At 57.2% G+C, this 23989-nt stretch overlaps 1 protein-coding gene across 2 annotated transcripts in view; it reads right to left on the reverse strand.

Annotated features, from left to right (window-relative positions):
- Positions 1 to 221: 221 nt before the first annotated feature.
- UNC5B (unc-5 netrin receptor B) overlaps positions 222 to 23989 on the reverse strand; it is an 85425-nt gene continuing 61657 nt past the window's right edge. The window contains exons 2-17 of one of the 2 annotated variants that reach the window (XM_067710655.1): positions 20510 to 20734; positions 15936 to 16079; positions 15367 to 15470; positions 13851 to 14031; positions 12950 to 13117; positions 12014 to 12178; positions 11769 to 11801; positions 9621 to 9815; positions 8887 to 9276; positions 8170 to 8257; positions 7131 to 7299; positions 6784 to 7017; positions 4557 to 4706; positions 3831 to 3995; positions 2602 to 2783; positions 222 to 1728 (exon numbers count right to left, since the gene is read on the reverse strand). In XM_067710655.1, coding sequence (XP_067566756.1) covers positions 1563 to 1728; positions 2602 to 2783; positions 3831 to 3995; positions 4557 to 4706; positions 6784 to 7017; positions 7131 to 7299; positions 8170 to 8257; positions 8887 to 9276; positions 9621 to 9815; positions 11769 to 11801; positions 12014 to 12178; positions 12950 to 13117; positions 13851 to 14031; positions 15367 to 15470; positions 15936 to 16079; positions 20510 to 20734 — 2759 coding nt within the window. In that variant the 3' untranslated portion in view covers positions 222 to 1562. The remainder of the gene's footprint in view (positions 1729 to 2601; positions 2784 to 3830; positions 3996 to 4556; positions 4707 to 6783; positions 7018 to 7130; positions 7300 to 8169; positions 8258 to 8886; positions 9277 to 9620; positions 9816 to 11768; positions 11802 to 12013; positions 12179 to 12949; positions 13118 to 13850; positions 14032 to 15366; positions 15471 to 15935; positions 16080 to 20509; positions 20735 to 23989) is intronic. The other variant, XM_067710656.1, reaches the window with a different exon arrangement.

Here is a 23989-nt window from a genome sequence, read left to right on the forward strand (position 1 = left end):
TCAGAGCTGGGAAAATAGCCCTCCACCCTGCCTCCTCCACCCCGGGCCAGTGCGTAAAGCACAGCCGAGCAGCCACCTCCCAGCCTCCCATGCCACCCGCAGGGACGGCTGCTAACATGTTCCTCAAAGCCACACTGACCCCAGAAGCTCAGGCTTCTGCAGCTAGAGAGGCCCTCTTATCCACCCCTTCTGTTTTACAGAAGTAACCAAGCCTGGGAAAGGGCAGATCCCGGGCATTAAGAGAACACCCACCTGCTCCAGCCCACCTGGTCTAGAGGCTGCTGGGTGGGCGTGTCCTGGCTGGCCCCACCCTGGGATGCGGGAGAGAGATGTGTCCTGTCCATGGGGGATTCTCATCCCTGACTTCTCTCTCTCTGTTAGGGTCCCGCTTCTGGGCCGTGGCCCCTCTCCAGAAGCCACCAGACCACAGTACTGGAAATTCTCCCTGGCTCACAGCTGGGCTGGCCCGCCCACACTTTCCATCCCAGGGCCTCTTCATCTGGATTCCTGGGAGCCCAGATGAGACTTGGAGCACCTGCCTGGGGCTGTGAGAGGGAGGCAGGACACCACCCCAAGCCAGACCTCAGGGCTCCTTGGCTTTACTGATTCAGCATCTGCTTAAGATTTTAGGAAGAAACATGGGACCACAGCTCAAACCTCATCTGACCCTGTAGAGCTGTGGAAGCTGAGGCCTTGTAAGCATTTAGTCTAAGATAAAATCATTAGCAGCAAAGTGTTCCCTAGTCAGTCTCTCTCTCCCTGATTCACACACACACACACACACACACACACACACACACACACACACACGCTCCTGGCCAGAACCACGATCATGCCCACACTCACCCATACTCAAGAAAAGTGTTTTCTATTTTTTTTGTGTTGTTTTTTCATTTTCTTTTTCTTTTTTTTCTTAAAAAGGACTTATCCAAATATCTGGATAATAAATCATTTGCGTTTCCTAAGAAACTGGGTTTTCTTTTCCCTTGTGGTTTTGGTGTTTTTCTTCTTTGTTTGAGCCTTACTAGCAGTCTGAAGCTTTCTTTCTTTCCTTCTTTCTTTCCTCTTCCTTTTTGCTTGTGGACAGGAGAAAGCAGTTTGTCTGAACTGTACTTGACTCTTCGAAGAGGAAAACAGTGTGAAAGGAGAAAGGGGCTTAGGGAGGAGGGAGAAATCAATAGCTGAGGAAGAAAATGAAGAGCACAACTAAAACAGATGCACCCCAGAGACCCTGGGGCACAGGGTGGGAGGGCCACCTCCTTGCTCCCCTAGCTGCCTCCAGAGGCCCCATCCCCACCCCGGTTCCTGCACAGCGGTCTGAGGTCAGGAGAGACAGCAGGAGGTGGAGAAGGACCGCTGGGTCCTCCCAACAACAACGTCCATGGATTTCCTAAGGCTGGTCGTGGTCTGGGTCGGGGGGGCAAGGGGAGGAGGAGGAGGAAGGGCGATTCTGGCTGTGAGCTCGGGAGCAGAGGAGGCCCAACTGCCCCACAGGAGGTTGCCCTGGGTCTGCCTGTGCCAGCCACCTGCTGGTCCCTAACAGCCTGCGGGTTTGGGGCAGCTCAGCAGTCCCCGTCGGTGGCCATGGCCACCAGCATCTCGCTCTTGCCCATCTCCTCCAAGGCACTCGCCAGGCTGTTGAGGTCCCCGTCGTCCTGCTGCAGAGCTTCCCAGAGGTCGAGGATCACACCCGTGGGGCTCGCTTTTGTGGCAAAGTAGTTCAGGTACCTGATGGAGGGAAGGAGAAGGACACTGGGCTCCCAAAATGCTCAGCCCCTCCCGGGAGCCTGGGGTGGAGGGAGCACTGAGGGTACATCCCAGGAGCACCGGGACGGTGGGCTCCGGGCTCCCACAATCCTGGGTCTGAATTCCCAGCCCCTCTGCTTGCAGGCTGTGTGGCCCTGGGCAAGTCACTGCTCCTCTCTGAGCCCCAGTCTCATCTCTAAAATGGAAACTGTCCTGCTCATCATCAGTCATCAGCATCGTTCTTACTATCATTGAAAGACACTGGCCCCAGGAGAGGCTGTCCAAACCTAGCACTCCATTCTCTCTCTCCATCCCACATTCGTTGTCTGCCTGCTCTCACCCGCCCCATGCACTGCCCTGAAATCAGGAACAAAGGCTTTGACATCCTTACAGATCCCACCCATTCTGAGTAAGATGTCTTCTACATGGCATCTGCTCGACGCAGGTGTATTAAATGGTTTCTCAGTAAGTGTACCATAACAATAATGATGACTAAATGCCATTATATTTATCCGGCACTTTAAGTTCTCCAGAAGAGTTCTGACACCAGGATGCATTCTGTCACCCAGCAAGCATTTCCAAAACACCTGCTCTGTCCCGGACACAGGACTGCTGACGGTGATCACGCTTGGCTGGTATCCTGGCTTCACCTGATTCTCAAGGGCCAGCACTCTGAGCACGACGCTCCTGAAGGAACCAGCTTCTCAGACTTGGCACACCCAAGCCTGAGCTCCTGGTCTACCGCAAATGGCGGATCCGCTCCTGGACCGTCAGGCTGCCTGCCCCACCTGCCCCACGGGGACAGGGGGTGGGGGCGGCTCTGGTCCAGGCCGGGCGGGCTGTCCCGACACTCACCGGTCCATGGAGAGCTTCTGCGCCAACAACCGCCAGTCACTGCCGCGCGAGTTGGGGGCGTCCAGGCTGTTGCATATCTTCTGGCGGATGGAAACGGGGATCTTGAAGGCGTAGGGTCCCAGTTGGGTGGTGACTGCACTGCTGGGGGCGGAGCAGAGGGCATCCAGGGAGCCAGCAGGCGTCTGGAAGAGCAGGGGGCACGGGTGAGAGGGGCAGAGAGCTCCCTGTGCACGGCTCACTGGGCATCTGCCCCTCCAGCCTTCCTGCCTGGGGACTGTGAGCTCTTGGAGGCTCCGGCCGCTCCCCCGCCTCTGGGCAGGCTCCAGCTGCTCAAAGGGCTCCTCCCCTGGAAGGCCAGCTCTCCAGGGCCAGGGCTGTACACCCCGTCTCCGCCCTCGGGGTGCACACGCTAAGGCACTGCCTGGGCCAGCGCTGGTGCCACCTCGTCATCACAAAGCCACGAGGGGCCTCAGCCCCAGCCTAATCCACGGGGACCTCCTTTTACACAAACGCAAATGAAGTCTGGAAAGGAGAAGTGACTAATCCATGGTCACATGCCATGTTAGTGGTAGAGCTAGGTCTAGACCAGGGGTCCCCAGCCGGTCCGCAGTCTGTTAGGAACTGGGCCGCACAGCAGGAGGTGAGTGGCGGGGTCGGGAGAGCGAAGCTTCATCGGCCATTCCCTATCGCTCGCGTTACCGCCTTAACCATCCCCTGCACCAACCCCCATCCGTCCGTGGAAAACCTGTCTTCCATGAAACCGGTCCCTGGTGCCAAAACGGTTGGGGACCGCTGGTCTAGACTATATCCAGTGCTCTTTACACTGCACTGCAAGGAGGGCCTCGCACTGTTCCTGGGTGGCCTAGGTTTTATAAACCTCAATCCGGATTATAGTGGTGGAGAGCCACAGGCCTGGGCCAAGCGTTGGCTGGATACAAGGTCCTGATACCGGCTCTCCCTAAAACCTTCTTTCTCATCTCCAGGTGAGGATCCTCGTATCTGTCTCCCTGGCGGTTGTACAGATTTGGTGAGTTTTGGTACAGGCCAAGCCCAGGCTCGGCACTCAGTAAGTCACAGCTGTTAGCAAAGAGTGACCAAGTCCCAGCTCAGACTTGGGAGGTGAGGGGCACAGCTCTGTGGGAGGTGGCCTTTCCCCCAGATGAGGAGGAGCCTGGGGTCTGCACGCTGCAGCGCCCAGCCCCGTGGGGCATCCGCGCTCCGGTCCTCACCTCTGCCAGCGTGGTGTGCAGCTGGAATATCTGGCCCTCTCCCTCCACCTGTCGCACGCAGATCTTGCAGGTGAGCTCCGTGGAGGCCAGGCTATGCCTCTCCAGGGTGAAGGTGCAGTGCAGGGCCTTCTGGCTGCCACTCCAAATGTGATAGAAGGGGATCTCCTGGGGGAGGAGGGGCAGGGTCAGGGAGGCGAGGCCAGCCTGCCCTGCCCTCGGGGAATGGAGGCGGAGGCAGGTAAGGGGGCCAGCCTCAGGGAGGGCTGGGACCTCTCCATCCGGGTGGGCAGAGGAAGAAGAACTGGGCAAGGGCCCTTCAGTTGAGAAAGGGAGTATATGGGTGAGAAGGCACGAGTCTGAATATGTGACTGTGTGGGTGCATGTGTCTGGGTCTGGGAAGCCTTGTGGACTCAATGGTGTCACACAGATGGGCGCGGGCAGAGGGATGTGACCATCAGAGATTAGTTTGGACAATCTGCCAGCCATGAACGCTCTTAGAGATGGTAAGGTCTCTTTAAAGATGATGGGTACAGACATTTGTGTGTGGGAGTATGTGACAGGGGTGGCAGGGGGAGGGAGACAAAGAGAGACACAGGGGTGGGAGTGGGGACCAAGGCTACAGGACCGAGGGAGGAGGCAGGGAGGGGAGTTGGTCTTCTCTGGGAAGCCCCCCAGGTGCGCCCCTCCCCAGCTCCATCCCTCCCCCTCCTGCGGCCCAGCCCTCACCTGGTACTTGGCCAGCAGCTTGCTCCTCCAGTGGGCGTGGGGCAGGTCGTGGAGGGAGAGGCGCAGGTTATGGTAACTGTCCTTAAACAGCAGGGGTTTTGGCTCCTCCACTAGGTAGCCACCCAGGGTCCGCTCCAGCTCCAGCACCTCCTGTGGGCCAGGGAGCAATGAGAAGGGGGAGCCCATCACATTTGGCCAAAGGGCCCTTTCCTTCTGCAAGTTTGGGGCTTGGGGACACACATGGGCAGAGGGAACTAGGCTGTAACATTGAAGGCAGGGAACCATCTGAGCCACAGGGCTGGGACTTGGTAAGTGCTCATAGAAGACTTACTGTGTGGAGAGATGCATGAATGAATGGATGGAGGGAAAAATAGATGGATGAATGGGCAGATGGTGGGACAGGTGGATGGATGAATGGATTTACAGATGACTGAATAGATGGACTGATGGATGGATGGTTAAGTAGATGGATAAAGAGATGGGTTGACAAATGGATGGATAGATCAACAGAGACAGACAGACAAAATGTTGTGCAGGTGAATATACAAATGGATGGGTATAGAAACAGAACAGATGGAAGAAAAGATAGATGCGTGGATGAGTGATGGCTGGATGGACAGACAGATTATGGACTAAATGAATATACAGACAGATGGGCAGAAAGCTGGGCGGATGGATGGATGCATGGATAGATGGGTGAATGGATGGATGGGTGAATGGATGAATGGATGGACAGACGGATGGATGGGGATTGAATAAATAAAGAACGCCATCAAGCCAGTATGTGGCAACTTCCCTCTTGATCTCCAATCCATTCTCTGACTATAACTAGATGTTAGCCAATGCCCTAATACCAAGGGATCCACGCTTCAAGAGCATTTCCCAGGAGCCTCTAGCTATGATGGGCCTCCTGCAAGTTCAGGTCAGCCTGGTCCCAGCAGAAGACACTCACTCTCCCACAAGGCCTTTTAGCCTGTGTTGCATCAGTCGGCAACTTGGAGTTTGAGACAAGTCACATGAGACTGAGAGGCAGAGGAGATAGAAAGGCCCACAGATCGTGGGCTGGAGGAGGCCTGGAGCTACAGGAAAGGAGAAGGCTTCATAGCAGCAGGGGATGGAAGGATGGAGAAGGAAAAGGGGTTTAAATAGGGCCAAGGCTCTGTGCTCTTCCACTGTTTGTCAGGATGAGACTGAGATCCTGGGAACTGGTGGAAGGGCTGGGCAGAGAATGGACAGGGTCTTAGAGGCTGGAGGGACAGGGTGGTACTAACAGCTGCCGTTATCAGGTTCTAGGTGCTAAAATCCGGTCCCTTCACCTTCTCTCTCTTCCTGCCCCGAACCCCTTCTCATCTGCCATGCACCCCCCTCGCTTAAGGGCACTGTCCGTTCTTTTGCACACACTAGGAGCTTGGCTGTCAGCCGCCACCCCCTCCCCCTCCCCCCTCCCCCTGTTCCTCCCATCAGTCACTGTTTCTGTCCATTCTACTGACTAAACAGACTCCAGGCCCCTCTCCAGCTGTTGTCACTGTCTGTTGTCCAGGGTCCAGCTGCAGCCTCCCAATTGGTCTCCCTGCTTCTTGTCTACCCATCCCCACTGCGTAGCTTTCAAAATAGCACCCATGAACAGGTGTCCACCGGGTCTCTGCCCCCGCCCACTGGATAGGTTCCAAATTCCTTGCCATGACCCTAAGGCTGTTGGGAGGCTGAGCCCTGCCTGTCTCTCCAGCCCCACCTCTCACACCCCTGCACGCTTTGGCACACAGAACAACACACCTGCCTCTGCATAAGCTGCTCTGTCTCCTGGAATGTGCTTCTTCCTTCTCTGCCTGGAACACCCACCTGTCCCTTGGAGCTTAGGTCTAAGGTCAGCCCTGCTGTGAAGCCTTCTCAGACCCCCTCCCCAACAACCAGGACCTGCCAGCCGCTCCTAGGCCAATGTTCCCTTAGCCCCGCATCAGTGATCCCCTGGTCTGTCTCCCACCTCTAGCCCGCAGCTTGGTGAGCGCAGAACTGTGCCCAACTCATCTCTGTATCTCGAGGATCTGATGCGATTTCAATGTTTGAGGAACAACTGAATGACTGAATGAGGCTGATGGTGGCAGAGGGTGCCTGGCAGGTACCATGATCCTGGGGAGGGGGATACTGGAAGGTACCATGCAGCTGGCCGGCTGTGGGCGAGGTACCCGCAGCGTGCAGGCCCGTGTGGGTACCCAGGGCCTGGCCTTACCTTCAGTGCTACGGGCGTGTCCTCCAGGCAGTAGACCCTGAGGCTGTACTCCAGAGAGGTGCAGAGGGCGGGGGCGAAGATGGCCAGCTGGAGCCGCTTGACTGCCAAGCGAGAGTACGACTCACCCGTGAAGACGTAGGTGCCCAGCTGGTCCAACAGGATGTGGCAGGACCTGGCCTCCAGCTGGCAGTAGCAGGGGGTGTTAAGGGTCTCCTCATCCAGGGTGACCACCTCCTGCAGGGTGACAGTGGAGGTGAGGTGGCTGTACCAGCCAAGGCCCTGGAGAGGGTCCAGGCAGGTTGGGTTAGGGGACCCGGCCCCCCGGCCCCCCGGCCTTGGCTCCTCACCTCCCAGTGGCCCTGGTGGGCCTGGGTCTTGAGCTGGAAGATCCAGTCACCGGCACTGACTTCAGCGCAGTGTGGCACCGTGAGGATGACGGGGCGGCACAGCAGGAGGCCCGTGGGCCCGCAGGTCACCGAAGGGCTCAATACTGTCTGGGTCCCTTCCGAAAGCGGGCTGGGGTGGGATGGAGGGCAGCAGGGAGGCAGTGAGGGAGCGGTGCTGGCCTCCGGGCTCTGCCCCAGCTCCTGGGATGGGAGAAGGCAGGACTGCGCCCTGGGGGCTCCCAGAGGCCACGGGTTAAGGAAGAATGGCACTGGCCTTGAGATCGTTTCTAAATTTTTGCTATTACTCCGCAATATTCTCATAGCCAGATCTTTGCTCCCATTTTCAAAGGTTCTGCACTCCAGGGATGTTGTGGATAGGTGCTGCTAAAGTGCCCTCTGGAAAGCTGGCACCCATCCACGCTCCCACCGACGCACCTTGGGAGGGCTGTGTTCCCATTCTCTCACCAGTATGAAGGTATTATGACATCTGAAAATAGCTTTGCAAGCTGATGAAGCAAAAAAACTTCCAGTATCTTATGGCTGTCTGAATAACTGTTTCTTTGACTACAAATTAGGTCAAACATTTTCTCATAACCTATTGGCCGCTATGTGTGTATGTGTGTGTGTGTGTGTGTGTGTGTATAAGAGAGAGTGTGTGTGAATCACTTGTTCATATCCTTTGTCCATTTTTGTACTGAGATATTCAGTTTTTCTTATTGATCTCCCAAACCTCTTTACATAGTGAGGATAGTAACCCTTTGTCATATTGTAGCCAGTTGGTCAACTGGCTTTCAGTTTTATGATTTGTTGTGCTGGTTTTGCATGGTTTAAATGTGAACATAATAAGATCTAGCAATGTCTTCCTTGGAGAACTACCTCTGGCCTTAGGATCGGACTTAGAAGGGGAGATGGTGCCATTTGAGCCCAAGGTGGGCAAGCAGCAGGGAGAGAGAGGCTGAGGAGGGGGCAGCTGGGCTGGGGCTGGGGTCTCTATACTCACAGGGTGTTTTCTGCCTTGTTGATGAGGAGGTACATCTCGTAGAATTTGCCCTGGGGAATGGCTCCATTGGGCACCAGCAGGCTGACCCCTAGGGGGAGAGGGAGGTCAGTAGGGAGGGGCTGGAGGGAGTCCAGGAGCTTAGAACAGGGGATGGGGGGTTGGCCCCCATCTTGGAGCAGGGAGAGAAAGACATCTGAGCTCCTGGTGGCCACCAGCAAGGAGTGGGGAGAGGGGACTGGGTGCAGGGAAAGGCCAGGTCACTGACTGCAGAGGGGCTGTCCAGTAGCGCAGGGGCCACTGGCATTGCGATCGGGTGTAGCGATGGGGCAAAGACCTGGAGTCTGAAGGTGCAGTGCCAGCCCCAGCCTAGCTCAGTGTATGATGCTGGGAAACTGTCAGCTGCTGGCTCTGCAACCTGAGCTGGGCAGCCCTGCCTTTTCAACAGCACTCTGTAGGTTTGTTGACTATATCGGGGTATACTTTCCCACTCACCAGATGGTGAAACTGAGGTTTAGAGAGTTCCCCTGCCCTTGTGAGGCAGAGGCAGGCCTGGACTCCAGGTCTTCTATTTTATAATCACTTCTTCCCCTTGGGCCTCACTTTCCCAATCTGTGAAATGGGACCAGGGAAGCCCTATCTTCTGCTGGGTGAGTGTTGAGACTGTCTAGAGGGGACATGCTGAGGCCAGACTGATGGGTGAGCAGAGCAGGGACCCACCTGTGTCAGGGATGCTGAGCCTCCCGCCCAGGCAGCCAAAGGTGCCGCTGACACTGCTCCCCGGGTCACGGGGCATGCCCAGGAGCTGCTGGGAGCCGAGGCTGGCACTGCGCAGGTGCAGGAAGTGGGCATCCCGGGCAAAATCACCAGGGTACGTGCCGGGTGGCAGGACTCCCAGCAGCTCAGCCCCGTCTGCCAGGCCTGGCCCAGAGCTGGTGGTGCTAGAGTTGTAGACCTTGATCTTGAGGTTGGGCAGGGAGTCCAGCAGGGGCGAGTTGGTCATTGGGATCTTGTCAACCGAGTCCTGCAGGGCGTACATGGGTCCGCGGTAGATGCCCGCACTGGCAGTGAGGTCCGGAGGCACAGATGGGTGCAGGAGCTGCGGGTTGTCTGCAGGGCCGGGGGCTGCAGTCAGACCAGCCGTGCCTCGCTGGCCCTGTCCCACTGTCTGCACCTGCCGGGACGCCTTCCTTTACAAAATCCTACCCAAACGTCCAGCTCTGAAAGGTTCCATTGCCACCTGCGGTAGGAAGCTTAGGGACTCACCACCTAGGTTACTTCTTCTTTCCTGCATCTCTGTAACCAAACTCATCCAGTGATCTTTAGAGAAAACTCTAGGAAAACCTCTTGAGGGAGTCAGGAGCCTCTGCTCTGGTCTGGCTGGTCTGGCTGGCTGTCACACCCCCTGGGAACCCTGCCTGCACCCGCCACCCCAGGCGTTCCCAGGTCCTTACTGGGCCTCGCAGTCTTCAAGTTGACTGGGTGGAAGCCGCCAGTGAGGGCGGCGGACGAGTCGGTGATGTCGGTGTCGAAGTCCCGGCAGTTGCGGCGGTACACGACCACCCCTACCACCACAAGGACGGTCACCACCACGAAGATGGACACCACAAGGCCTGCGTACAGCGCCACATCCCCCGAGGACTCCAGAACTGCGGGGACAGGAGGGCTGAGTGAGGGCCAGGGGGCAGAGGTGCTGGCCCTGAGGGAGCCAGAGATTCCCTTGGTCCCCGGGGAGAGGCAGGGCCTGGGACAGAGTGGTGTTGTGCTAGGTTCTAATCTGAGCCCTGCCAGACAGGCTGGTGACCTCAAGCAAGGCTTGAACCTATCTGAGCATCAGTCTCTATAAGTAAAATGGCCTAAATGTCCCTGCCTCCCTGCCCTGCTTCCCTCCCCGTGTGGCATGGAGAGGCAAAGGGACTCCTGGAGTTAACGCTCCCGAGAGTTAACTCATTGCTCTCTGCCCAGGAGGTGACAAGGCGCCTGCGGCTCAGAGTCACAGGACCACTAAGTGTCCTCTCAGAGCTGGGATTAAGACCTAGCGCCTCACTAGCAGCCTGCAGCAATCTCTATAGGACCCAAGGCCCTGATTCCCAGAAATCTCTGCAAGTGGCCGCTCTGAGCTCACCTTCCATTTTGTGCTGAGAGCAGGAGGTGGGTGGGGGTGGGGAGGGAGGGATGGAGGGGGAACAGGACGAGGGGAATGAGATGCGTGGCAATGGGATGGAGAGGAGGGGAGCAGGTGGAAGGGAAGGAAGGGGCTCAGGGAGGCAACCCATGTCGACACTCCCTGCCCCCAGACAGGCTGCTGGGCTGGAGGAGGTCCAGCTCTGGGTGAGGGGCAGGGCAGGCTGCTGCTCAGCTAGAAGTAACTCCACATAGCTAGGCGAGGAAGTTTCGGGGTCAAGAGGCAGGGTCCAAAGCAGGGCTGCCCAACAGAACTTTCCATGGTGATGGCCCATCCCGTGTCTGCACTGTCCCCCATGACAGCCACTAGCCACGGGTGGTCATTAAACTACTAAAATGCGGCTGGCTTGACTGAGGAAATGAGTTTTTAAATATATTTATTTTCAGCTAAGATAAATACAATTTTCAAGCCACACGTGGCTAGTGGCTACTACACTGGACAGCACAGCCTAGCCAAGACGGCTGCCCTTCTCCCTTGTTTCCTTTGGGAGCTCCGGGAAGCCCCTGTCCACTCCCTCCCCTCCCCAGGGACCCTCGGAGAGGAAGGCCCGCTTTCCTTCCTGGTGGAGGCCTGAGCTTCAGCAAGGTAGGGCAGGGCTCTCAGCCCTCATTTTTGCCTGCTTCTACCACCTTCTGGACCCCCATCTCTCCTCATCCTTGGGCTCCCCAGGAGAGCTGCCCGAGAAGGTCCCCAGGGCTGGGCTCCCACCTCTCTGGGGGCTTCGCCTCATGACATCGTCACTAATCATGGGGGTCACTTGCCTGGTGATTTACAATATCTAATCAGTCACCAGTCTGGCCCCCCTGTGAGTTGCACTGAAGGCCTCATTACTGACTTGATAATTCCAGAATTATTTGGAAATTGTGGTTTAATTACCACACACCAATCTGCCCAAGCAGCTTTACCACAGCGGAGCATAGCCCCTGGGGGATGAATGATGAGCCCCCAGGGTCTGACGCAGAGCAGCGGGCATCCCAAGGACCTAGGAGGCTTCAGTCGGCTGCTGGGGGCACAGTGAGGGGCAGGTGTGGGCCTGCTTGCTGGCGGCCTCCCACAGAGGACAACCAAGGGGTGGGGCTCGGAGCACCAGCTCTGGCCAAATACTTAGGTTCGAATCCTGGCTGGATCCTTGGGAATGTCCCTTCTCTCTGAGAATCAGTTTCTCCTCCTATAACGGGAGGGGTCAGGATGGCATCCTAGGGCCTTTCTGTCAGCTGAGGGTCTGCCTGTCTGACTGTGATGAAGACCATGCCACATGCAGCGTCAGGTGCTGGGAACCCCGTGGAGGGCTGGTAGTGGGCACCTTCAGCTCTCCCTGCCCCTCACCTTGCCCTGCACCCCACCCCCTGGAAAAGCCAACTGAGGAAAACCAGGGATCCCCCCAGAGGAAAGAGAACAGCCATGAAATGGGACTTACGGTGGCTTTTGGGGTCACTTAGAGTTTTCTTATCTGTTGAGGGAAATAAAGGGAAAGACAATGACACAGACGGCAGGGAAAGGGTGGTAGAGGAGGTGACGGGGAGATGCATGGATGAGATGACAGAGTAGCAGGTGGGCAGGGGCCCCGAGGGGCTGCTCCACTGCAGGCTGGGAGGTGGGGGCCAGGGGGCCCGTATCTGGCTCCAGAGCCCCCACCCTGGGCCCTGCCTTCCAAGGACTCACTCTGCACGCACAGCCCGTCGGTGCAATTCTTGGAGTCAAGCAGGGTCCCGCTGCAGTCCCGGCCTCCGTTCTGGGGAGGGGGCGCCATGCACTCGCGGCTGCGCCAGTGCGCACACTCGGTGCTACAGGCCGACCACTTGCTCCACTCTGTCCACGCGCCATCGACTGTGGGGACACAGCACGTGGTGCATGGGGACACACGCATGCATAGAATGCACACACGGTTATGTGTGCACAACACAGCAGTGCATGCACACACACACACACACACACACACACAGTGCAGCAGGGAAAGAGGAACCCAAGACACACGCATGCCATCCAGAGAAATCCACGCCTCATGCCAGTGCAGAGACGGGAGCACCAGGTGGGCGAAGACAGCCCAAATAGACACATAACGTCACTGACGCAGATACAACCCAGGGCACAAGTGTACACACAGAGGCACAAACCCAGGGTGAAAAACACCACATCAGTCACACAAACATGTCAGCAAAGAGAGAACACAGACCAACCAACGGGGCCACAGAGTAACACAGAAGAAAGAGAGGACTGCAGGGTCAGCGGCCAGGTGTGTCTAGCAGTCAAGGGCAGGAGCACAGGCTCTCTGACCCCAGGAGCCTCTGGGGTCCGGGCCTGGGGGCTGGCGCTGACAACCCTCGGCCTGGAGAGCAGACCGCCCACCCCTCAGACTGCAGCTCAGAGCCTCTGCCTCTGTGTCTCCCGCAGCCCAGGGCAGAACAGGTCAGCAGGCGTAGCATCCAATCCAGCCTGGTGAGCCAGCTGGGGGGCCCGGGACAAGCACCTTCTGTCCTCACCCACCCTAACGGGGAAAGATGGGCTGTTCTGACTGGCAGACACCAAAGCACAGAAGGCAGGGCTGGGGCTGGCATGGGGCTGGGCATGGGTGGACTGCCACCTGGCCGGTGGTCTCACCTGGGCACACGGTGGTGCAGGCAGTCTTCTGGAAGGCCTGGCCCTCACAGAAGGCACCTCCATTGAGTGGGGCGGGGTTGGTGCAGGTCCGTGTGCGCTTCTGCCAGCCGCGGCCACAGCGGTTGGAGCAGGGTGACCACTCGGCCCAGCTGGACCAGCCGCCGTTCACTGCAGGGGTAGCAGTTGTCAGCAGGTTGGCATGGCTCTTCGCCCCGTGGGGCCTCCAAGCCCCATCCTCCAGCCATGATGAGGCGCCTCTGCTGAGGCCTGGCCCTTCCTAGTTGGACCCCTCCTGCCTCCAGGGCTGTGGACTCAGATACCAGCGGGCAGACCTGGGCTGCATCTGTCAGCACCAGAGGCAACCCAGGAGGTCACTGTCTATTCCCCGCCCCATTGTACAATGGCAAACAAAGGTCCAGAGAGGGCTGACACTTACACAAGGTCTCCCCGTGAGTAATGGGGAGCTTGGAACTGGAACCCAGTACAGGGCTCTTTCTACGACACTCATTGTAGCCATGGCTCTGGCCCTCCCACCCAAGGGGACAGCAAGGAACAGATGACCGGCCTGAACAGTAGTCCCTAACTGCTAGAACAACAGGCTCGGGGATGGGGATACCGACTGGGCCCTGCCTTAGCCCTGACTCTCAGAGAACTGGGTTTTCCCCTTCAGGGATAAGCAAAGGGCCTGAGAAGGGGCAAGTGCTCCTGACTTCACCACTAGCTTTGCTGTGTGACCTTGCGACGGCACCTCCCCTCTCTGGGCCTCCTCTTCCTCCCCACCCGTTCACCAAGGTCCTGCTGGCTTCTGGGTAGGGAAGGGTCAGCCGTATAGCCCCAGGCTCTCCCCCTCCCTCGGCCGTGTCCTCCCCCGCACCCCCACCCAGCCCACTCTGGGCCGCACCGTAGACAATGATGGTGGCGGTGGTGCTGCGGCGCTTGGCCACGATATTCTTGGCCACGCAGGTGTAGTTGGCCGTATCTGACAGGCGAGCCTGGCGGATGATGAGGTTGTGGTCGATGGTGAGCAGGAAGTTGGTGTCCTGGGTGGGGTCGATGACGTCCTCGTTCTTGAGCCATTCCACCTGCAGGGGCACGGTTGCAGCTGTGAGGGCCCAGGGCCCGATCCCCTGCACCCCCGGGAGTGGGCCCTCTCTTGGGGGGAAGGGAGGCCTGACCATAAACAGGACTGCAGTTCTAGCCATGTCCACCCATGGTGGTGACACAGGGGGCAGGGCCTCCACGGGCCAGGCACTGTGCTGGACACTACGGAACACAGTGGTTAAGATGACCACCCACCAGCTGAGTGGCCTTGGGAAGGGACTTCCACTTGGCCTCAATTTCATCAACTGTAAGATGATATTTAATAGCACTACCCATAAGACTACTGTGAGAATGAAATGAATCAGTATATGGAAAGTGTGGAGGCCATGCCTGGCTCACGGTAAGTACTGGTACTAAATAAGAACATGTCTTCATCATTAACTCCGCAAACCGACTCCCTGAGCCAGGGTGAGAGGCCTGGCAGGTGATTAAAAACATGGTCCCTGGTCTGGCAGACCTGGGTGTGCAAATGCCAGCTCTGCCACTCACTAGCTGGGTCACCCTGGATGACTGCTTCACCTGTCCCAGTGCTGTGTTCCCAGACATAAGATGGGATGACAATATCCACCTTGAAGGGTTGCTATGAGGACCAGCGGGCCGAGTGCCTGGCACATGTGGCAGCCACGAGGGGTAGCTATTACAGAAGGTGTCTGTCTGAGCTCATTTCCAGATGGGGGCCGGGGCTGGGGGGAAGCTAAGTGATTAGAGCAAAGGTTCTGAGCTGGAAGCCCAGGGTTCCATCTTCCCCAGTCCTGTTCTACTGAGGTCCCTGGCAACAAAGCTGAGATGTTTCCCCATGCCCTGCTCTGACTAGAGGACCACGAGTGCGGGCAGCGGGAGAGAGGAAGCAGGCCTGGAACACAAGCAGGGCAGTAAGAGGACAGGTGGGCACCACCCAGGGATGCCCAGGCCATGTGGTGTAGGAAGGGGTGATCAGCTTGTGGGCTGAGTCTGTGCTCAGATGCACGTATTACGATCCACTAACGCTGGGGCCTTGGGTTCTGGGTGGGGTGGGGGAAATGGTGTATATGGCCACTTCTCTTGCAGGAGACTGAGCCTGGGGTCAACCCAAGGAGCCCTGGGGGTTCCTGCCCCAGCTCTGCCCCATCCTGTGGGGTTATGCCTATGGAGGGCCCAGCTGGGGTCTGGCATGCGCTGAGTTCTACAGAGGTTGCAGTTCCCTTCTCTGTCTCTAGCCTTGATATCCCCATCTGTGAAATGCGAGGGCTCTGGAAGTCTGAGGCATTGTGGCTGGTGGCAAATACCATGCCTGGCTGGCCTCTGCCATGCCAAAAGTTCCCCATATCCCCACTCACCTCAGCCACAGGCACCCCCTCTGGTGGGCGGCATTGCAGGAGAACTTCATGGTCCAGGGGCACTTCCTTGCCTAAGGGCTCCTGATCGAAGTTCTTGCGCAGGTCTGGGAGAAGGAAGGAAAAGTGTTCCAAGGCACAGTCAGGCGGTGCAGGGAGGAGGCCAGTCAGGCAGAGCTGGATCCTGAAGGGCCCCATTCTGGCCACTAGGTGGCAGTGCACACCAAGGGAATGTTCACGGGGACACCCGGCCTTTACCTGGAGAACTTCTTCTCCAAGATGGGGGCCTCACCAGGTGGACTCGGGGGAACAAGCTTCCCTCCCTGACTCTGGGATCCTATGCACATGGTGGCCGGGGATGGTGAGGAAGCTGGCAGCTTCCTTATATAAAAGTAGGCAAAAAAGGGCCGTTAGAAATCCTGGGGCCAAAGGTGTCACAGGTTCTGGGTCATGGAGCCTTCTGAGCTGGCATCCCTGTGCCCTGATGTCTGTGTGTGAAATTCTCTCTCCACGATCCACAGGGAAGGGGAAAGGGCTCAGGAGAATGGGGTGAGGGTGTCAGGGTGGCATACATGCAATGCGGACATAGGCCCGGCGACTCTTGGTGGTGCCCGCAGAGCTCCAGGCCACGCACTGGCACCAGTAATCTTCCAGCCCAAACAGCTCCTCCACCTGCTGCCGCAACACCTCAATCTGCACCTCTCGCACCTGCAGGCCTGGGAGGAGGAGAGAGACGCCATCAGGAGGCAGGTCTGAGGACAGAAGACACCAGACATGGGACCATAGTATCTCTCCTTTCCAACCCGCTGAGTCCTGTGGGCTCCTCTCCCAAGTGCCTCACATTTCCATTTTTCTCATCTCATCTGCCTCGAGCCTGGCCCAAGCCACCACTGCAGCTCACCTGGAAACTCAGTGGCTAACCCAAGCCCGCTGCCCCCATCCAATCGACTTTCCACCCTGCAGATAGCTCTTCAAAAGGCACAAATGGCATGTCATTCCCCTGCTATGTCTCCAGTCATCCCAGTGTAAAGACCCAGACCTTCCACGTGGCCTCCAGGCCCTGCACGATCTACCCACTGCAGCCTCACTGGGTGTCTTCCAGGCCCTCATGTTTTCCTGGCCTCTCTAGCCACAGGGCCTTTGCACATCCAGCCCCCTGCCTGGAACTCTCTTCTGTCCTTTCTGTGTCCAGTGAACTCCCAGTCACTGTCAGCTTTGGGCTGGGCCTCACTTCAAAGGGAAGCTCCCTGATGCTGGCCCACCCCCACCAGCTGTCAAAGTACCGCTCAGCACTCCCACCACTGCACTGGACATTGGTCTATGCAGTTATCATTCCCCACCAGGCCTGATTCCCTCGTGGCACTGACCATTACCTGGAACTGTATTATTTATTGACGTGTTCATGTGTTAACTGTATCTCCTGCAGGAGAATGAGGTGGTGCTTTGCCCTGTTCACTGCTGTGGCCCAGGGCCTGGCACAGACAATGGGCTCAACAAATATGAGGCAAGCATGTGGCCTCTCTCTGGTCATGGCTCAGGAGCCTGTGGGGTTGGAGTTGAGGGAAGGCCCCTTTTCCTGGGAACCCCTAACCTCTCAATGATTCCCTGCTAGGGCCCAAGGGCCTCCCTGAATGACTGGATCCACCAGCCCACAGAGGAGGAATCACTCAGTCTTTGCCAATCCTCCCTTGACAAAACCCTCTACATTCAGGAAAGGGATGAACCCTCCTGGATGAGGGCACCCATCCGAAGCTCCTCCCCAAAGCTTGTGGGAGAACTGTAAGGCCTCCTCCACCAGGAAGCCCTCCCTGACTACCCCCTTGGTCTCGGAATTCCTAAAGCTATTCCTCCTCGCCATCATGTATCTGAGCTCATCTTCTCATGGTTGCTTGTGGGTTCTGATAAGCCCCTCAAAGGTGGGACTGTTGAGTGTACACATTGTAGTCCTGTGGCATGGTGGTTAGGTGGAGGGCTGGACTGCTTCTTGACAGGTTTGAATTCTGGCCCTACCTTCACTCCCCAACGGTGTGACCTTCGCTAAGTTACGTAGCCTCTTCGAGCCTCGGTTCCCTCATCAGAGTAAAACACTCAGGGTAAATTCTAAATGAATCACAGCGATTACAGCACCCAGCCCAGGCTGGGCACAAATCTAAGCTGGCAGCTCATCTGGATCTCATCCAGCCCCTTCCTTTTTCATCTGGAGAAACTGAGGCTTGGAGAGGGTAGGTGGCAGGCCCAAAGTCCCAGAGCAAGTTGCCAGCAGAGCTGAGATCAGCTGTCTGGCGTCCTGCCCCAGTTAGAGCTCTGCCCAGTAATGAATGACAGCTCTCTGGACCTCTCCCAGTGAAATCACTGCCTTAACTCTCCTGCATCCTGAGGGAGGGGGGCCCTTGCACTGGGAGCCCAGACAGTGAGGAACCCCTCCTGATGGCCAGGGATCTAAATTGGAGGGTGCTGGTGTTTGCTGTGGGTGGAACATCAGGAGGGAAGAGGCTTCTTGGGGGACAGGGGCCCTGCCTGCTGCCAGTGGCTGCCTGGACTGCTTGCTCTACAAGCGATGTTGCGTGGCCCGGGGCAGGAGAGTGGGGCCCTGGCCTTTATTCACCAGGCTGGGAGCCTGGAGGAGTGGCCCCTCTCTAGGGGGTCATCCATCCAGAATGTTTCAGGAGCACCCAACAGCTGGACAGATAAACTACCACCCAGCAGGGCTTGACACCGTGGCAATGGTCACCAGCAGGCAAAGAGGACAGGGGCCTTTGGTCCCCCAGACTTGGGTCCCAGACTAGGTGTCCCCCTCAGCATGATGGCCAGTGGCAGGCAGTGCCTGGACCAGGACACCCAGAGTTGGGCTGCCTGCCTTGACCTGGCATGAGCTAGTAGGTAGGCTCATCCCACCTGTTTTGGCCCCCAGCCTGTTTTCAAGGCTTCAGAGAGTGCCAGGGAGGGCTAGGGGTGGAGAGAAGGAGGAACCAGCCACACTGCTGCCAAGGGTGTGGCCTGCTGGACCACTGTCCATTCTTTGTAGCTAATGGGGACAACAGTGTCTTGATTTCTAGGGCTGGCAGGACTTGTGTGTCTGGTAGCAGGGGAGTAAGAGCCACCCTGTTACTAATAATCACAGAGTCTGTGAGGGGCCCTAGCAGGATACACTGTCCCCTTGCTCTGCAGGGCCAGAGGGGCTCAGGGGGACAGAGAAGTAAGAATAGGTTTCAAGAGGAAAGAAGCCAACAAAAACCCAGAAAGAAGATGGAGGAAACAGGTGTTTATTGAGCACCTGCTGGGTCCTGGCACTGTGCTCAACGCTGTACAGGTACCACCTTGTTCCATCCTCACCAAGACCTGTTAATATCCCAGTTTACCACGAGAGAAACTGGGGCTCAGAGAGGTTGAGTGACTTCCTCAGGGTCACACAGCCAGAGCATGGGGGCAGCTGGGATATGGGTTTTTTTTCCTTTTAAAAGTTTCTTTTTTGGAGAACTCCCTGGTGGTCCAGTGGTTAGGACTCCAGGCTTTCACTGCCGAGGGCGCAGGTTCAATCCCTGGTTGGGGAACTCAGATCCCACAAGCCGTGCGGTGTGGCCAAAAAAAAAAAAAAAAAAAAATCAGATAAAAAATCCTTTTCTTGGGACTTCCCTGGTGGTCCAGTGGTTAAGAATCTGTCTTGCAATGCAGGGGACGCAGGGTTGATCCCTGGTCAGGGAACTGAGATCCCACATGCTACGGTGCAACTAAGCCCGTGCACCACAACCAGAGAGAAGCCCGCGCACGGCAACGAAGGGCCCGCACACTGCATCCAAGACCCGATGCAGCCAAAAATAAATAAATAAATAATTTTTTTAAAAAATCATTTTTTTTATTTTTAGATTTTGAGTGAGAATGAGACTCCAACTCTAACTTTTAAAATTCTTGGAATTCTTTAACATTTTTGGTAAAATATACATAACCTACAACTTACCATTTTAACCAATTTTTAGGGTACAGCGTTGAATGACATTAAGTACATTCTGGGGTATGATTTTAAGCCTGAGTGGTTCTGAAATCTGTCAGCTTTTCACAGAAAAATAGAAGTTGAAGGAGGAAGAAAGAAGGAGAGACAGTGAAAGAGAGTATGTCAGGGGAGAGACACAAGTATGAGACTGAGGCAGAGAGAGAGAAACATAAGGGAAAAAAGACACAAAAGGAGACAAAAGGAGACGGGGATGAGAAGGGAGAAGCAGGAGAGACAGAAGGAAAGAAGAGAGGGCTGAAAAAGGAGGAGAAAGAAAAGGTCAGGGAAGAGACGGTAAAAATGAAATCAAAGCCAAGGCAGGCCCTGGGGCAAAGGAGCCACCCCGAGCCTGGGGTTGGTTGGGGCTGCCCAAAGCCGGCCGTCCGCAGGTGACCCGCAGTGGGTGGCCCCCCTTCTTGGCCTGAGTCGGGGAAAGGATTTCCACCCCCGAAGCTTCTGTACTGTAAACAGGGGCTGGGCTCTGGGAGATGTGAGGAGCCCCAGGCTCTGCCTCCTGCCTGGGGTGGGGGGTGCCCAGGGTCCTGCACACATCCCACGCTTCCTCCTAGTTTCCCACGCTTCTGCCACTCTCCTCTCCTGCAGGACTTGGGCTGCATCCTAGCACCACCTCTATGATTATTTACTTAATATTACAGGCCTTTTAAAAAACTGAAGCCAACTGATTTCTATGAAGGAAGCGTCGCATCATTATTGTGAACAGAAACGGTATCATTTCTCACCAACACAGAGGACCTGTGAAACTAGCGATGGTCTAGAATTCTGGTTGGGTGTTGGGGCAGGGCTGCAAGACAGAGCCGGCTCCTCTTCCTTAAACAGGGAGCACAGCAGGTGCTGGGGGAGCGGGGAAGAACCTTGTCCCCGACAGGACCTGCTCTTTGATGTAAACAGAGGATGGAAGGTAACTGGAAAAGGGAGCTCCCTCTCAGCAAGGGATTTGGTGCTGTTTCACCTGGTCACCCAGTCAGACAGGGCAAGCGGCCAAGCCTTGGGGAAATACTGGTCCAGGGTGAACCTCAGAGGGAGGCCCGGGGTTGCCGTGGCTGTATGAGGTCTCACACAGAGCCAGGGTGGAGCCAGGCCCAGGACCGTCTGGGCCTGGGGTGACCTGGGGGTGCCCGGCAAGTGGGGTGGGCTCACCGGTGGCCTCGTCCAGGCTCTCCTGCGTGACGTGGTTGTTCTGGCTGACCCACTCGCCGTTGCACTTGAAGTAGATCTGCGTGGCGGGGAAGGCACGGCAGCGCAGCTCCACCGGCTTGTTCTTCACGATGTAGGCGTCCTGCGGCTCCCGCAGGAAGTGGGGCAGCGGCTCTGCCGGCGCCGACGGGAAGGAATCTGGGAGCACCTCGCTGCCAGAATCAGTGCCTGCAGAGGGTGGAGGGTGGGAGGGCTCCGTGAGGCCACAGGCTGGGAGGCCCGGGTCCCCTCCATCCCCTGGGGGCCGTGGCAGAGAGAGGAGGCCAGGGGAGGAGGAGGGCTAGGCAGCTGGAGGAGACCTGCTGGGCCGCCCTCTGTGGCCTGGGCGAGGTCTGACACTCCTGTGGCCTCGGTTTCCCCACTGTGACCTGCTTTTAAGAGGCTGTGTTTTGGAGCCAGTCCCAGCCCTGTGATGCTGTGTGATTCTAATTTTTTACAGATGGAGGAGTCAGGGTGGCCCAGGGAGGTGAGGTGACCCGTCAGGGCAAGGACACCCCTCTCCAGCTCTCCCCACCGGCCCTCCCCGGCCTCCCTCCAGTTTCCCACGGCGATGCCACAGTATGTGAAGAGCTGGAAATGGGCCTGAGGCTGGAGCTCAAACCAGGCCGGCTCTGCCCCGAAGCCACAGCTGCCCTGTGCAGCCCCAGCCAGCCAGGCTGATGGAAGCAGGGAGACAAGTCAGGGCCCACAGGGGCGAGGGTGGGCTGAGGTGGGGTGGCAGCAGCAGGCCTGGGCTCCCTGGTGCTTGTTCCCAGAGTGCTGCCTCCTCCAGGAAGCCCACGGCAGGCAGCAGCATGCAGGGGAGACCACCTTCCCTGTAGCCTCCCCCCAGACCCTCCCTTCCTCTGGTCTGTGGCTCTGCTCCACCCCCTTAGCATTTCCCACTTCAGCCAAATCCACACCCTCGGCCCTATGGATGAGGGCACTCGGGAGGCTGGGAAGGCAGTGAGGCTGTGCAGGCGGCCATCTCCTCCCGCAAAGGGGCCAGATGGAAACCGGCCGGCTCCCTGGAAAGAACAGCACCTCGGGAGGTGAGACAAACAGGAAGGGAGAGGGGCCTGGCCACCACCAGTGTGGGGAGGGAGGGAAACCAGGCTGGGCCAGCCTACTGGTTTACAATCCACGTAGGAAAACTGACTTTCCAATGCCAAGCCCCAAACAATCAGGTGGCTGGGGACAAGCGGCAGGGGGCTTGTCCTCCTCTGCTAACTGCTCCCGAGGAAATACCGAATTAAGCTGCAGGGGTGCATGGGTCTGCCCAGCCCCTCGCCAGCCTGCGCAGTCCTGTCACTGTCCCAGAGCTCCAGTCCAGCAAGTGGAGCTGGGGCCCCAGGAGGCCACGGGAATCTCAGGTATGGGGAGTCCCCCTTCGGGCAGAGGGGCCAAAGGGACACATGGTTCTTCAAGAGCAGAATGAACAAAATGTGCCTAACATGCTTTATCAGTGTCATCTCCTTGTGGATCACAGCTTCTGCTAAGTCGGAGGCGCTGAGAAAATGCATGGGCTGTCACTGGCTCCAAGCTCTGGGCTGTGGGTGGGGTATGTGTGCGTGACCTGGGGGACCGAAGGGGAAGCCAGCAAGAAAAAGGATGAATCCAGCATGTTCCCTGTGACCCATGGAGAGCCCTTAACTCCAACCTCATTACTTTGTCTCTGAAGAGGGAAGGGAAGTGAGCACTCCTCCTCTCTCTGGGATCTTTTGAGGATCATATGAGATAAACATGCATGAGTGCCTAGGAGGAGCCTAGGTACAAACTGCTGCATCAAAATAGCAACTAATGCTTCCCTGGAATTAACTGCTATGTTTCCATTTACACAGTTAACTTACCTAATTCTTGCAACAACTTTGTAAGGTATATTATATTGGTCCCCAGTTTACTGATGGGGAAGCTGAGGCTCAGAGCAGTTAAGCAACTTGCCCAAGGTCACACAGCTGGCCAGAGGCAGAACCAAGGTTTGAACCCAAGAAACCAGACTTCAGTGTTGCCCGGGGCTCCACACTGCCTATCTTTGGAGCAGCTCCATAACACTGTGGGTGTCCCCATACCTGAGATTCCTAATAGACCCTGACACTGGCTGGGTGTCTGCAATTATGGGGGCTCTCTCATCAAAGGGCCAGCAAGGCCAGGACTGTTTTTTGTGTTTCAAAGCTTGGGAAATTGAAATCCATCAAACTGACGCAAGGTCACCTGGTTAGTGGGCATCTAAACTAAGAAAAGCACCGAGGATTCCTGAGGCCAGGCCAGGGCTCCCAAACACCTGCTTTCCTCTGCCAGACAGGGAGACACCTTCTCTGTAGGTAAACTGGCAGCCCCTAGGGTCTGGGAATGTGGGCAGTTGATGGCGAGATGACACAGTGCCCAGGGAGCTGGACATGGGTCTCCCGGTGGCCTGAGAGCTGCTCACTGTGACCCTCCCGCCAGGCGGGCGGTTCTAGGGAGAGCTGGGTGCAGCCAAGAGGACTCCAGGCCCACCTCCCGCCACCAGCATCCCTGCTTCAGTCTCAGGCCTCAGGAGTGTAGGGCAGGGCTCAGGCTTCAGACTCAGACACCCCAGGGTCTGAACCAGTCCTGACTGGCCTCAGGTACCTCATCTGTGAAACAGGGAGACTGGACCCCCCTCTGGGGATGGTGGCCATGAGAGCAGGTATATGGGAAGCCACGGATGCAGCTGCAGGCTTGCCCTACCTTCTAACCACACAGCCTCCGGGTGACGGCCGCCTTGGCTCTCTGTGGCACTGCGGGCTGCATTTATGACTTTGTTTCATGACCCTAATGTGGCTCATTTACAAGCAGGCGGAGACTCGACTAGGAAAGTCAACATTAGACATCCATTAGGGCAGCAGGCCTGAGTCTGGCGGCCCCGTGCCCCACCCTGCCACCCCACCCCTCCTCTCAGCCCTGGCACGAAGACTCAGCCCTGGTCTTGGCAAGAGGATGGCTGGGCATCCTCATCACTGCCTCCCTGTCATTCAGGACAGTGCTGGGTGGCTCTCTACGCAGCCACTGCCCGCTTGCCCACATCCCCATCCCTCAGACGTCCTGCAGGAAACAAGGAAGCAGCAGCAAGAGCCGATCTGAGATTCCTCCCCACAGGGACCACCATGGACTACGTGCTGGCCGGCACACAGTAGGTGCTCAGTGAACACAAATTAAAGGTGTGTGGGAGGTGCTGCCAGGGCCTGGGTAGTGACTGAGTCGGGCCCCTGTCCTGACCAGTGGACATGTCCCCTCCTCCTTGGCCCTGGCTTGGGCCTTAGCGGCTGAGGAAGGTTCTTCAGGTGTCCTGGAGGGGGGACACCTGAGCCTTCCCTCTCCAGCTTGGAGGAGGAAGAATCATGAAGTTGGGGGTTCCCGGGTGCTCCCTCTGCCAGAGGCCTTCAGAGGGTTATTTTATATTAACTCACTGAGCCCTGCGGCAAT

The sequence above is a fragment of the Pseudorca crassidens genome, chromosome 16, assembly GCF_039906515.1.
Source record: "Pseudorca crassidens isolate mPseCra1 chromosome 16, mPseCra1.hap1, whole genome shotgun sequence".
NCBI classification, from domain to species: Eukaryota; Metazoa; Chordata; class Mammalia; order Artiodactyla; family Delphinidae; genus Pseudorca; species Pseudorca crassidens.